The sequence below is a fragment of the Ambystoma mexicanum genome, chromosome 14 (assembly GCF_040938575.1).
Source record: "Ambystoma mexicanum isolate Mex_15411 chromosome 14, UKY_AmexF1_1, whole genome shotgun sequence".
NCBI classification, from domain to species: Eukaryota; Metazoa; Chordata; class Amphibia; order Caudata; family Ambystomatidae; genus Ambystoma; species Ambystoma mexicanum.
In genome coordinates this window covers 595,054,991-595,070,521 of record NC_090940.1, presented here as the reverse complement: position 1 = coordinate 595,070,521, position 15,531 = coordinate 595,054,991, and the positions used below count along the sequence as shown (strand labels likewise).

At 48.7% G+C, this 15,531-nt stretch overlaps 1 protein-coding gene across 4 annotated transcripts in view; it reads right to left on the bottom strand.

Moving 5' to 3' along the window:
• SPATA7 (spermatogenesis associated 7) overlaps positions 1-15,531 on the bottom strand; it is a 466,226-nt gene that overhangs the window by 70,104 nt on the left and 380,591 nt on the right. For 2 of the 4 annotated variants that reach the window (XM_069637949.1, XM_069637946.1), the window contains one exon: positions 13,489-13,548. The exons of the other annotated variants lie outside the window; for them this stretch is intronic. In XM_069637949.1, the coding sequence (XP_069494050.1) occupies positions 13,489-13,548 (60 nt within the window). The remainder of the gene's footprint in view (positions 1-13,488; positions 13,549-15,531) is intronic. 4 annotated transcript variants of the gene reach the window in all.

Genomic DNA, 15,531 nt, shown 5'->3' with positions numbered 1-15,531 from the left:
GGATGGACAGGTATAGCTGCTTGCAGGAAAGGGCCTGTATCTCCACGACCCGCCTAGAAAAGCCGTCTTCCATGAGAGAAAATTCAGAGGGGCCTGATTTATCGGTTCAAACGGGGCCCCCATGAGCTTAGTCAAAACCACATTGAGCTCCCAAGCTCGGGGATGAGCATCACTGGTAGAAAGGCCCTGAAGAGGCCTTTGAGGAACTCCTTGATGAGCCTCTGTGACCACAGGGAGGGCTTACCAGGTGCCCTGGTGTAACAGGATATAGCAGCCAAGTGAACCTTGATAGAGACGCGAGGCAGACCAGCCTTGGCCAGGGAAACCAGATACGGAAGGAGCTGCAAAGCTGTGACACGCAGCAGCATAATCTTCTAGTCCTGCACCACACTGAAGCCTTTCCATTTATGGCCATAGCACGACAACGTAGAGGAAGCTCTGGCCTTGGCTAGGACTTCTCATATTCCAACGGCAAGGAATAATGCCCAAATTCTAGGCCTGCAGGAGCTATGCCGTGAGGCTCAGCGACACTGGGTTGTGGTGCACTGTAACGTTTTCTCTGGAGACGGGATCGGGAAGTGGAGGCAGTTGGATGGACAGCGCCGCTGACGGACAAAGCAGGTCTGGGTACCAGATATGTCAAGGTCACACCGGAGCGATGAATATCAGCCTGCAACAACACTGAATGTGTTGGTCACACGTAGCAGGAGCGGGATTGGAGGGAAGGCGTACAGGAAGAGCCCCTCCCACGGAAACGAGAAGACATCCCCCAGGCTCCTCAGCTGAGGAAACCCGCTGGCAAACCTCTGGCACTTGGAGTTGGTTGCCGTCGCAAAGAGGTCAATCTGTGGTTGACCCACTTGCAGAAGAGAAGAAATACTTGATCCTGATGAAGCTCCCATTCATGGCATTACCGCAGCTCCCTAGCGTTCTTGGTGCCTGCCAGGTGAAATGGGAAGTGGAACATGTCCTGAAGAATGGCCCAGTGCCACAAGGTCTGGGCCTCCAGAGAGAGCACCGATGAGCACGTCTTGCCCTGCTTCCGGATGTAGAACGTGGTGTTGGTGTTGTCTGAGAAGATTCTCACCACCTCCCTCAGCAACGGCAGGAAAGACTTGAGGGTCCAGAACACTGCCTGCAGCTCCAGGACGTTGATGTGGAGGTCTTTCTCCTACGGGCGCCAGAGGTCTCTGGTGTGTGAATGTCTGTTGTGGTCCCCTCACCCTTCCAAGGTGGCATCCATTGTGACTGTTGCCTGGTACAGAGGGATCTGAAAAGGAGCTCCTTGCGTTCGATGCAAGCACGCTTCCCACCATCGTAGAACTTGTCGAACTCCTGCATGCGGCCTCATCTGCAGCCTGCAAAAAGGGAAGAGGTGGATATCATGCCCAATAGTGACTTGATGAATCGTACTGTTGCGGATTGCCCCAATGACAGGCACTGCACCTTCCCTAGGATGGCAGTCATCTTCTCCTAGGGGGTAGCCAGCATTCGACCATGTTGAGACAGGCACCCAGGAACAGAGTGGATAACTGATGGAGATTCGAGCACCATCAGAAGACGAATGGTCTCTGCTGTCTCGCCAGTGTGTGCGAGCGGGAGCGGATGAGAAATGTCCAGTTAAGGGTAGACGTGGATGCTCTTGAGAAGCAGATGCGCCATCACCAGGTCGAAGCACTTTGTGAACACCCTCGGCGCTGATTTCAGGCCAAAGTGCAGGGTCTTGAACTGATGGTGCCGTACATGGACCACAAACTGCATGAACTTCCGATGCCTTAGGGGAGTGGGGACGTGAAAGTAGATGTCCTCCAGATCTAAAGTTGCCCGGAAATCTCTGCATGTGGCTGAACACATGCTGCAACATAACAATCCTGAACTTCTGGGACTTCAAGTACTTGTCCCAAGTATAGAAAGTATCTGGAGTATACTCTGGAGCACCAGAGCACTGAGGGACCGGCTTTATTTCCCCTTTCCTTAACATGGCCTGAACCTCATGCAGCAGTTGAGCCATGTGCAGTTCTTGAAGTGCCACAGGAGGAATGTGAGGGCACCTGTGTTGGAACTCCAAGGTGTGCCCTTGATGAAGACTGCCCAGCACCCATTTGTCCGTGGTAATGTACTTCCACTGGTCGACAATGTTCGCTAGCCGGCCACCCACTGGGGTGCGAAAGTGGGGGCCCGGGTCCATGGCCGGTTCTGTGGGTGGCAATGCTGACCTATGCTGTCGAAGTCCCCTGTAGGCTTCCTGGGTGGTAGAGCGGGAGGGCTGGCGATCCTCCTTGACTTCCCTCTTGAGGAACTAAAGTACGATCTCCTCTGTCTCAGTGGCCCAAGAGAACATGCCACCTCTGTGTTGGTCTTAATCAATTGGAGTGTCTCGTCCACAGCCTTTCCAAACGAATTGGCCCCATCGAAAGGCATGTCCACCACCTTGGACTGTACATGGCCTTCAGCCAAAGTTGGCGCCGGAGGGCCACCCAATTGCCCATCTGGCAGAAGCTGGAGTTTTCAATATCCCACGCCACAATGATGGCGTGGTACAAAGCCACCTTGCCCTCCTGGAACAGGGCCAGGATATCGGCCTTCTTGTCGTTCAGCAGGAAGTCTAAGATTGGAATGAGCTTATACCAGAGCTCCCGGTCCTCCCGGTACAGTATGGCCAGGGCATTGGCGGCCTTGACCGTGGAGGCCGCGGGGTAAATGATGCGCTTCTCCATCGAATCAAGATTCTTCCCCTACTGTTATGGAGGCACCATGAACAAGGACGAGGGTTTTGACGAACGCTTCCTGACGGCGGCCAACACCACGCAGTCTGGAGAAGGCTGCAATCTGAAGCACCTGGGGGCTGAGTCCAGGACCCTGTACTTCTTTTCCAGCCTGTCTTTTGGGAGGAGCGGTACTTGGCGTTTTAATCAGAGACAAACCTTCCTCTCTGACGTCGTCCAGCAAAGGGACCGACATGACTGTCTTCTGTGAGGACTCCCTGCGTTAGAAAAGAAACCCTTCCTTCTCTTCTGGCACGCAATGTAAGAGAGCAGATGCCCTCGAGATCATGGAATGGAAGAAGTCCAGACTGGCTCATCAGCACCCAACGGCTCCCCGTCAGCCAGGACATAGTAGTCATACTCATCCATAAGCATTGACGTAGTCACCCGATCAGTCCCGATGTCTGCCGGGACTTATTCCACCGGAGTTAAAGGCCTTACGGGTGGTGCTGGTTGCAGAGGTGCTAGTTGGTGTCTCGGCCCTTAAGGGATAGGCTGTCACTTTGGCCCGGCTGTGCTAGGTGGGCGCTTGGCCTTGGCGGACTAGGCCTGGGCAGACTTCTAGCCGGTGGTCTTGAAGGGCTGCACCGGGGCAGCTGGCAGCCTCTGCTGTATTTCTGACACCAAGGTTTGGAGGGTAGTAAGAATGTCCAGCGACATGTCTTTAGATGCTGACTGATGTGTAAAAGGAGCAGATGGCTATGGCTCCGGGCTAGCATGCCATGGAGGATCAAATGGCAGAAACACCCCCACTGTGGAGATCCCTCCCAGGACATGGGCCGAGGCCTCCCTCATGGTCCAAGTAATAATCCTCGGGCAAGTGGTCATCATCAGAGCTTGTATAGCCTGCCTGCAGAGAAACTCTGTAGGCGGTAACAGCTTCATGGTCCTGCCCCAATCCTTTCAGGATGTCGAGATGATGGGAGCCTGTGCACCAACAAGGGCCTCATCCATGGTTGAGGGCGGAACAGCTGCTGGTGTAGGAGGCCGAGGAGGCAGGGTCACCCATGGAGTTGTCGTCTTGACCGGTGAATTCACGGTAGTTATTCAATCTCCCTTTCACGAAGTAATGATGCTCGTCGATGGTGTAACTGACGGGGGTTGTCGATGGGATGGATACAGATGCTGTCGTCGACGGAGCCCTGGTCATCGATGGGAACATGGTCGTCCATGAGTTGGAAGCCTTAGCAGACGAAGTAGTCATCGACAAAGTTGTGGTCATGGTGGATGATGAGGCTGTCAACGGGACTGTCGATGAGCCTGAAGATTGCTCCTTCCTAGCCTTGTCCATGGACAAGGCTACAATGCTTCAATACTATGCTTCGAGGTGGTCAAGGACTTCCTTGCGAAAGGTACTCCCCTACCGGCAGGTTCACTGTGGACGGCGATGGAGAAGGGAACTGATCCTTCCCGAACTGGGCCCCACAGCTGCAGCTACCCTCGTGGGATCAGTAGTGTGGTGCTTATACTGTCACACCACCGTCTCCCGGTGGCGGCTTTGGAACGCTTGGCGTTGGCGGCGCCATTAGATTGTTCCGGGTTGTTTACTCACTTCCTGGTCCACCGGTGTAGTCTTTTTGCTCTTTGGCGGCGGTTCAGTATTTAACCCCGCCCATCTCTGGGTTCGGCGCGTTGCAACTTGGTCATTTTCACTTTGTTGCTGTGCTCTCGTGTTTTTCTCCTCGCGCTTGCTCTGCCTGCCTTTCCTCGTTTTCTATTCCCTTTCCTGCTACCCGAGCATCTTGCTTCTCAGGCCATTTCCTTTGCCTCTTCCGCTTGCCTTTCTCCGTCTTCTCTCTTCTGCTTCGCTCTTCTTTCCTTTCCGTGCTCTTTTTACCTGGCCTATTTGTTGTACTCCGCTCCTTATCCACGCCAGTTTTCTTCCCGGGCGTCGACTTCGGTTCTACTTCTACTCTTCAGCCTGAAGCACAAGATCTACCTTCTATGCTACTACCTTCGGAACCTACACAGTGCGCTACGGATCTCCTCCTTCCAGTTCTGGACTATAGAACCACCCGGAAGTTTGCTTCAACAACCACCACTGAAAGGTTTTTTTAAGCGGCTGCTTTTTTCCTCTCCATTCGGGCCCCGCGGGAAGGGAGTCCACTGCTTCCCTGTTTAACAGGGAATCAGGGTGGCTTCTTACCGAGGACGACCCTTTCTCTTCTCAAAGAAGAAATAAAAAAAGAAGCTCACTCGGCGAACAGTCTCCTCAGAGGATTCAGGTGAGGAGGAAGGGGAGGTGGACAGATCTCGAAGACCTACCTTTAACAACAGTGCATGTCAGTTTGCAACGCCATAAGGAAATATCAATGGCTACCTCTGAACTAGTTCAGGTGCTTCTTACAGCTGTGCATAACATCACACAGGAATTACAGGCTGTCAAAGCCGAAAATACGGCCCTTAGGCAAGGGTCAACCACTTTGAACAGTCTCGGAGTGACCTTCCTCCCATGCCCTTATCCTGTGGCAAATTTGATAGATCATCCAATAAATTCAAGGAATTTATGGAAGCTTGCATTATCCATTTCACCTTCAGACCCCAGACATATGCCTCAGATCAAGCCCGCATAGGATTTCTTGTCTCCAATATAACTGCAAATGCCTTATCTTGGGCAACTCCTCTTGTAACCGGCGCTAGCCCTCTACTGCAAGAGTATCCCGGGTTTACGGCCCAATTCAAATTGGCTTTCGAAAGGCAAGAGACTGCCGTAGTAGCCAGTGAACAATTGTTGGACATCCGCCAGGGTACTTCTGACCTTTTGTCTTACATATCCCGCTTCAAGCGAGTGGCTGCAGATGCAGGTTGGCAGGAGAACGCCCAATATACCATCTTTCGCCGGGGTCTGATGGAAGAACTCAAAGACGAATTGGCAAGAGTTAGTAGACCTGCCACACTTGCCGATCTTTGGTGTACAGTTATCCAGCTTGACTTCCGCCTCTCAGAACGGCGTTCAGAACGTCGAAGACTTCGTGGGCTCCCGATTCAGACTGAGCCTAGCACATCCTCTCCCACTTCCACCTGCTCGAACAAGGAGGAACCCATGCAAATAGGTACTACTAGAGGACTACTTTCGTCTGAAGAAAGAAAACGACGCAGGGACAACAATCTGTGTATGCACTGCGGATCTGGCCAACACATTCTATGGGACTGCCCGGATGTACCACCCAAACGATCGGGAAACGCCACACCTCGGAACTAGTGGGGACGAGTTACCGAGGGGATTTCCTGGTCCCTTTGTGTCATTATCTGTTACTCCTGTCCATTCCACTGAGGACAACCGTCTTATGGTAGTTGGTGTCCAATTGTGTCTCTCTCAACAAACATACGAAGTACTTGCTCTACTTGACAGTGGAGCAGCTGGATGTTTTATGGATGTCGTCTGGGCTGACAAGACTGGTATTGGTCGTTTGGAGAAAAAGGAAGACCAAACGGTGGAGGGAGTGGATGGCAGACTATTAAGTTCCGGACTCATCACACACACTACTTCTCCCATGGTGAAGAAGATACGTCATCATACCGAAACCATCCAATTCGATTTGATTAGAGCCGCGCATTTTCCAGTTATCCTGGGGGTTTCGTGGCTATAGAAACACAATCCTGCTATAGACTGGACTAAGAATCAATTGACTTTTGCCTCTGAATTTTGTCAAAAATCATGTTCTTCCCAAACCCAGCATGCCACAGTTCTCGCTTTTCCTGATCCATCCCGGAGAACGGACGTCTTAAAGGTGAACAGCATTCCTACGGAATTCCTTCAGTATCAGGTGGTGTTTCAGAACGAGGGTCCTCAAGAGTTACCACCTCACCGACCAGAGGACTGCAAAATCAACCTACTGCCCAATGCGGTGGTACCTTTTGGGTGGATGGTTTCTCTTTCTCTCAAAGAAAAGGAGGCACTCAAGGAGTACCTTGACTCCAATCTGCAACATGGTCCTATTCAGCACTCTCACTCTCCCGCCGGAGCCTCACTTTTCTAAGAAAGGATCTTGTGAACTTCGACCTTGCATCGACTAGAGGGGCCTTAACCAAGTCACAATAAGGGATCATTATACCATGCCTCTAATAAGAGACATACTGGAGGCAGGCCAAGGTGTTCTCCAAGATTGATCTCAGAAGAGCCTACCACCTTCTACGGATCCGTTCAGGAGATGAGTGGAAGACGGCTTTCCATACACCTTATGGACACTATGAATACTGTGTCATGCCCTTTGGTTTGGTCAATGCACCATCGATTTTTCAACGATTTATGGATCGTACATTCTCTGACCTCCTATTTCATTGTGCCATAGTCTATCTAGATGACATTTTGGAATTTTCGAAGAACGCTCAGCTCCACACAACACATCTACACCAGGTTCTCCAGCGATTACAAGAAAACCACCTTAAGATTAATGCTGAGAAGTGTGTATTTCAGGTTCCTGAGGTTCCTTACCTTGGGTTCATTTTGTTTTCAGAGGGTGTCTGGATGTATCCAACAAAGATAGAAGCCATTCTACATTGGCCAACGCCTAGTTCTGTGAAGGATGTTCAAAGGTTCCTAGGACTTGCCAATTTTTATCGCAATTTTATACTTGGATTTTCCGACAGAGTACTCGCCATCACTAGGCTACTCAAGAAGTCTTCCATGCCATTCACATGGGGCCCCGAGGCTAACCAGGCCTTTCAACAGTTGAAAGAGTATTTATGCTCGGCTCCTGTCCTTTGCCAACCTGACCAGAGCTTAAAATGTATTGTTGAGACTGATGCGTCAGCTGCCGCCCTAGGTGCAGTGCTCCTGCAGGAACATGAGGGTCTGGAGTACCCCGTGGCCTATATGTCTAAAACATTGGACAGTCAGACACACTATTCCGTCATTGAAAAGGAGCTACTGGCCATGAAATCAGCTTGTGAGGAATGGCGTCATCACGGACCGACCACAAGAATCTCAAAGTTCTACAGCCGAAGGGCCCATATTTCTTTTTTTTTTTTTTTTTTAACACAATTTGACTTCATTCTGACCTACCTGCCAGGTTCCAAGAATATACTTGCCGATGCCCTGTCAAGAAAATAATTTCCCGGGATGGTACAGAAGGAACCCCATAGTCTCATGCTCCCGGAGGTTAAGATCATCTGTTCCGTTGAGTCCTTTTTGGAGGAGGTTCGTAACGCTACACAGTCTGTTGGTATCCCACTCGCCGAGAACCTTCTGGATCAAGATGGTTTGTACTTCAAGCAACAACGCTTGTTCCTTCCCAACTTCCAAACACGGCAGACGGCGCTAAAATGGTGTCATGACGACCCGGTGGCTGGACACAGGGGGGTGAGGAACACCCTAGAGCTGCTACGACGCAGATTTCGGTGGCCTCAGATGGCAAAAGAGGTCACTTCTTATGTCCATACCTGTCCAGTTTGTAATCGGTCTAAACACAACACTCAAAAATCCATTGGTTTTTTGCAACAAGAAGAGACTCCCAGGAGACCTTGGAGCTTGATAGCTACCGACTTCATTGTGGATCTTCCCCCTTCAGAAGGCTGCTCTTGTATAATGGTAACAGTCGACTGTTTTACCAAGATGGCTCATTTCTCTCCCCTGGTTGGGTTGCCTATTGCTGCAGAGATGGCGGCTGTTTTTGCCAGAGATATATTTCGCTTACATGGGACGCCGGATAAGATTATTTCTGACAGAGGTCCTCAATATGTCTCCCGCTTTTGGAAAGAACTTTGCGACAGGTTGGGCATAGAGTGTGCCTTATCGTCAGGTTTCCATCCACAGACCAATGGACAAACAGAAAGGACAAACGCTACACTAGAGCAATATCTGCGATGCTTCACCAATCTTCAACAGGACAGTTGGGTCAGCGTGCTGCCCACTGCAGAATTCGCCTACAACAACTCCAAGCACAGTGCCACAGGCCTCAGCCCTTTCTTTTGTTCCTATGGGTATCACCCAAGCTTTACTCCTTTATCCTTTCCTTCATCTGTCACACCCTCTGTGGATAACCTGCTGTTTAGCATCTCGGAGGCTCACAAATCTGCAGTTGAGAACCTACAGGCTAGCAGTTTGCGCTACAGTACCCGGAGTAATTCCAAACGCCTGCCCTCTCCGAAGTGGCAAACTGGTACTAAAGTTTGGTTGTCCACTAAATATCTACCTCGCTGGCTTCATCCCTCTAAGCTATCACCTCGTTTTCTGGGTCCTTTTCCCATTGATCGCAAGATCAATCCTGTGGCTTTCCAGCTTTTGCTACCTAAACACATGCACCGCCTCCACCCTGTTTTTAACTCTTCCCTTCTTAGAGAATTAAAAGGGGATCCCTACCATCGTCCTTTGCCCCGTGACCCGGTGCCATCTGACGTACCTCCTGAAGAGTATGAAGTGCCCTCAGTGCAGGATTCCCGTTATCGGCGGGGCCGGTTGGAATACCTCATCAATTGGAAAGGTTATCCCCATTCTGAGGATTCCTGGGAACCGGTTTCTCATGTACATGTCCCGGCATTGATTAAGAGGTTCCACCGCAGGTTTCCGGGCAAGCCAGTGGGGGGGGGGGGGGGGGTCACTTGGGAGGGGGTATACTGTCATGCCGCCGTCTCCCGGTGGCCGCTGGCGGCTTTGGAACGCTTGGCGTTGGCGGCGCCATTAGATTGTTCCGGGTTGTTTACTCACTTCCTGGTCCACCGGTCTAGTCTTTTTGCTCTTTGGCGCCGGTTCAGTATTTAACCCCGCCCATCTCTGCGTCTGGCACGTTGCAACTTGGTCATTTTCACTTTGTTGCTGTGCTCCCGTGTTTTTCTCCTCGCGCTTGCTCTGCCTGCCTTTCCTCGTTTTCTACTCACTTTCCTGCTACCCGAGCATCTCGCTTCTCGGGCCATTTCCTTTGCCTCTTCCGCTTGCCTTTCTCCGCCTTCTCTCTTCTGCTTCGCTCTTCTTTCCTTTCCGTGCTGTGCTCTTTTTACCTGGCCTATTTGTTGTACTCCGCTCCTTATCCACGCCCGTTTTCTTCCCGGGCGTCGACTTCAGTTCTACTTCTACTCTTCAGCCTCAAGCACAAGATCTACCTTCTATGCTACTACCGTCGGAACCTACACAGTGCGCTACGGATCTCCTTCCTCCAGTTCTGGACTATAGAACCACCCGGAAGTTTGCTTCAACAACCACCACTGAGGTTTTTTTTAAGCGGCTGCTTTTTTCTTCTCCATTCGGTCCCTGCAGGAAGGGAGTCCACTGCTTCCCTGTTTAAAAGGGAATCAGGGTGGCTTCTTACCGAGGACGACCCTTTCTCTTCTCAAAGAAGAAATCAAAAAAGAAGCTCACTCGGCGAATGGTCTCCTCAGAGGATTCAGGTGAGGAGGAAGGGGAGGTGGACATTGATCTCGTCGAAGACCTACCTTTAACAACAATGCATGATATATACTTCTTTTGGATCCCCTGGGAAGGGGCATCCTCAAAGGACCACAGCCTCTTCTCAGAGGGAGCATGCTCATGGGATTGGCCGGTCCTGGACAAGGCATGACTGCACCCGGAGGCCGAGTCAGAAGTCTCCCCCCCCCAACTTGAGCCAAGCCAACCTCCGATAACTGTCCTTCGTAATTGGTCAAAAATCGGTGGCAAATCTTGCATCTATCCTCATCGTGGTCTGGATGCAGGCAACATAGGCACTTGGGGTGCCGATCCTTGACAGATGTTCCGCAGTCCACATTTCATTCACAGTTTGAAGAGACTCCTCTTCTCCTCAGACGACATTGAGGCGCGATGTAGGCCCAAGCATGGGCCTTCTGAAACTTGAAGTGAAGAACTGGTGATGAAAGCAGATCTTTGCCGCCAACTGATCCCTGTTGCCAGTAGTCGATCGAAGGTCAACGATGGAGGAAGAAAAAAAAAAAAAAAAAAATCAGAAAGAAATAACACATTTATACAAAAATAGCTAAATACTCGGAAGAGCAAAATGAAAGGACTCCCAACACTGAAACGTGTGGTAAAAATCTGAAGATGGCCACCAGCGGTGGAGCTTAAGGCGATGACCGTCATTGGATTGAAGCAGTATGACCCAGAGGACAGTGATTTGTTATCGAGGAGACAAGCAGTTTTTAGGCTAAAGCAAAACTGCTTTTCTTTTTTACTGAGCATTTATTCCCAGCCTGACGACGGGTCAATATTCATGCCATGTGAATACATGCCAGACTCCATGCTGGAGAAATGGTAAGTATATAATGAGTTGGGGGTAGATTAACTACCTCAGCCTAACTAAAAAGACTAATAGTGGAATTTAAACAGAAAAAAAAAAGGATTGTGCAAGTTGGGGCTACCTGAGGATCGTGGCAAAAGGACTCCTTAAGTCCCCCTGTGGCAGCCTTAGCGGTCCTGGCACTGAGGCCAAGATAGGCAGATATGTTTTGGTGGCAAGTGGAAGAGCTTTGTGCGCATGAAAAAAAAAAATAATTTGGAATTTGTTTTGATTGCTTCAAGCAGAAGATGGGGCTGAAGACATGCAATGAACGTGGAACATCTTCAGATTTGCTCGGCGCATGCCATTGGTCATTTTCATATTAGCAATAATACTCCTCATACTCCCTTATTAACATTCCTCATATAAAGTTATGTTAGGTTGATTAATTCCACACACCGCTACTACCCAAGGGCAGTCTCTAGGCACTCACCTGGCACTGCAAGAAGGAGGATGAGGTTGGTTAGTGAGAGAAGATTAATAGGATAGGTCCAGAAGTAGGAGAAACTGGCATCTTTGTGTGCTTGCTTGCATAGATTAAGTTGCGTGCACTGGCTTGTTCCATCCGTACGGGTAAAGGTTCAATGCTTGGGATGTTTTCTATGTGATTCTTTGTTATGTTGGTTGTGTATGGGGGTTTTACGTTTAGATTGCTGGTATTAAGGGTGGTGAGCACCCGCTTGTTGTATCCGTACGGGTATGGTCCAATGTCTGGGATGTTTCTATGCGATTGTTATGTTGGGGTGTGTCTGTGTTTTATGTGTATATTGGTAGGTATTTAATGTTATGTGCACTGGTTTATTGTGTCCGTACGAGTAAGAAAGAGAGAGAGAGAATGAATATGTTGGTTATCCCAGTGGGCGTGTATAGTGTTTGAGTGCTGTGTTTGAGGAAGTAGGAGAGGTGTGGGGTTAGTACAATGGCTATTCGCTAAGTTCTTCTATTTGGCAAATCTACACAATACTATCTGTTTTGCGATGCAGGACTAATCTCCACAATTCTATCTAGTGATACGCATGGTTAATCTTCACAATTCTATCTAAGCTTGACGCAAGGTTAATCTTCTAAATTCGATCTAAATGTACACATGACTAAACTTCACAATTCTATCTAGGTGTGATGCATAGCTAAAATTCACAATTCACTAAGTGCAACGCATTGTTAATCTTCACAATTATTCAATTTTTATGCCTCAATTCGAGTCCACAATGTGCTGGCACCTTTCCCCCCCTTTTGTAAGCCCTCGGAGTTCCTTGTCAACAGTTTCCTGCTGTTCCAGATCTATACTATTACATTTTAGACTGGGTGAATAATCACTCATAGGATCACAACCTGATCGGATCCCGTGGATCTTTCCTTAATTATGTCAACACCAACAAAAAGAAACAGCAGCATGCAGAGGACACATAGCTTTACCTAAAGATCAACTGCATCGACAACATCCATCAACTCAGTCTGTCCCTCATCCAACCTGGGTGTCAAGCACTTCCCTGACACAACTCACAAAGACCAAATTCAAGCGTGTCAAAGTCCAGAAGCAGCAGACAGACAAGAAGCTAAATGGATTCATGCCTCAACTTTCAGTGCAAAAACTCTGAGCTTTACAATGGACTTTGATCTTGAATTTTAAATATACATTGTCAAGAAGCCTCAAACAGCATGCCAAGAGTGTGTGCTCCCCCACAAAGCCTATCCCTGCTTTTAGAAGTCCCAGATGCCACACTAGCCCCTATGAAAGGCATCCAAAATGGTGCAGCATGCTTAATAACGGGACCAAAAACAATTCAACCACATGAGCACCATTCTCAAGGAGCTGCACAGTCCACCTCTTGAAGAATGCTTCATGTTCAGGATTGCCTGCATCACCTAGACAACAGACAACCATAACACTGCTCTCCCTGGCTGAGAAACTCGCCATCTCTGGAGGCCAGAACTCAACAAACCAACCTTGAAATAAACTACAAGAGGGGAAAACCCCAGAAACAGGCCTTTCCTTGCTGTCCATGTTGTCTCTGGACGATATTGGCCCCCTCATCATATAACTTAGGATCTTCAAAGAATATCTCACCAATCCCTTATTCTCCACTCTACCATACACTCCAGCTCCGGAGTTCCCTCCATACCCTCTACTACCCCTGCATCTTACTTGTAACCCCTGGAAATGTCCCCTCGCTACAGGGCTCCGGCGCTTCCCAGCTAGGCTTGCATCATATGCCTTTGTTGCACGAAGGAAACCTAAACACACCAAAAACACAATCATTCCATAAAACATCCTTATGGTTTTACACAGAGTTATTTGGATTTTCAAATACATTCCCTCTGCAAACAGCTGACATTCATTCTCAAGGCGAAAACCAGGTTTTACATGAAAAACATACAACAATGTTTTAACAACATTTTTTTATAAGCTCAGTTACTATTTATCTGCTTGTAGCATTAGAATCAGTATGCTATTGTTTGTTCAGAAAAGAAATATGGGTATGTTGGTAATAACTAAACAAATATAATGCAGCACTTACTCGTTTTTTATTTTCTGCATTACTGGTGAAGTGGACGTCAAATATTTCATGGATGGGAACCTAAAAAAGAGAACATATCAAGGATTTCTAGATTTAAGACATTTATAACAATTCAATTTGGCTAAAATCTCCCAGCAGAACACCATACTGCACGCTGCTATGAATGTGTAGTATTGTAGTCATGTATATAGCGCAATCTTTCCATTTGCATGGCCTCAATGCGCTTTGTGGTTGGAAAGCCCTCAGGGACCGAAGTCCAGGGATGGGGAAACATTCTAAGAGTTGACTTTAAGATGTGTATGTACATTCCGCTTTATACTTAGGAGGGCTGATTAGGCTCCAGTAAGCAACCCAAGAGGTCAGGTACGTGGGCGGGTGCTGTTGCTGGCAAGACAGAGTGCTTGTGCAGGAGACTCAATGTGTGCTCAGCTAGACCAAATTTGTCATAGGTTGTTGCTGTATACAAATAGCAGAGGTGTTGTGGCACACCAGGGTTTCATTGCGGTAGGCCATTTGTGTGGATAGACCGAATCTGACATAGCAATAGCTGCATTCTTGCGTGCATGGATGGGGAGCTGTGCCAGTGGCATGTGCGACACAGATGTGGTGAGTTTATACATACCTTAAACTCGGACAGAGTTTATCGATGTAAGTTTGTCAGGTTTTTCTGACCCCGAAGTTTCGCAAGGCAATAGGCTGGTCGTTCAAGTGCATCTTCTGGTGGGGTTAGCATACTACCATTGGGAAGGTTCTGGCTAGTGGCATTCTTTGAGTGTAACATGCAAATAACTTGACATTGACACCTATGGCCTAAGACCAATGGTATCATTTCCCGTCCCCAAAAAGAAACAAATGTCTAAGTGTGTCGTGTTTTATGCCCCCGAGGAGCATTTTAGTGCATCACCATTCCTATTCCCAAGAACATCTAAGTGCGTACAGTGTCCTATAGCCCAAGTTAAACTGGCGCACTTCCTCTCTACCTCTAGTGAAAACCTATGAATTGAGCATTCTGAGTGCTTGGGTAAGCCACTTGATAATTAGGTACGACGATCCAACTGAGGGCGTAACATGTCCTGTCCCCAAGCCAAACTAGGTGGGCTACAGTTGCTATCTCTAGTGGACCGTCTAATCGAGCATTCTGTTCAACTTTCAAGGTACAATCAGATTTTCAGGTGTTGTTCGGTAACCAGAGTGCACCAGTTAGAGAGCTGGAGGTCCAGGGGGATTGATGTACGATTGTCTGTGGGAGTGGAAAGGGGCGAGTTTACAACAGTGTGCCGCTGCGAATGCTGCCAGCATCTGCTGCATTATCAAATTGTTGTTGTTTTGTTGGGTTTAGGCCAGTACTTGCTGGCATCCGCAGTACTATGAAATTGTTGGTGTTTTGTTTGGCCTGGTCAGGTCAGGTCAGGTACTTGTGTGAGAGGAGCAATCAAAGGATTGTGTGGAAGATGGATTCAAGCAGAGTAATGAAAAATTTGGTTCTGAGGGACTTTCTAAATTCAAGGTTGTCGTCAATGTAGTGGATGTGGAGAGGGAGAGTTCCCAATGGTGGGTGCTTGGATGGAGAAGGAGGACCCACCCACTCTGGGGTAGTTATAGTGGGGGATAACTAAGAAAAGCTGCACAGCATCTGAGTGTCTTGGAGGGTCGGTAGCATGTGAGTTTAGCTTGGAGAAATTTGGACACAGTGAGTAATGAACATGGCTTTAAAAAGGTAGTCCGTCGACCAATAGGCAGCCAGTGTAGGACTCTCAGTGCAGGGCTGATGTGTTCCCTAGGTGGGAGGCTAATGAGCAGGTGGGCCCTGGCGTTTTGGATTCTTTGGAGTTTCCTAAGTTGGAAAGCTAGTGTGCCGAGATAAAGGCAGTATGCATAGTCTATGCGGGAGAGGATGATGGTGAGGATGGCAGAGATTCAGTGTCGGTAGGTGAGGTATGGGAAGATTCATCATTAAGATGTGTAAGTGGAAAAAGCAGGTTCTGGATACAGAGTTGGTGTGTTGGGCGAGGGATAGAATTGAGTCAAGTATCCATCTGAGGT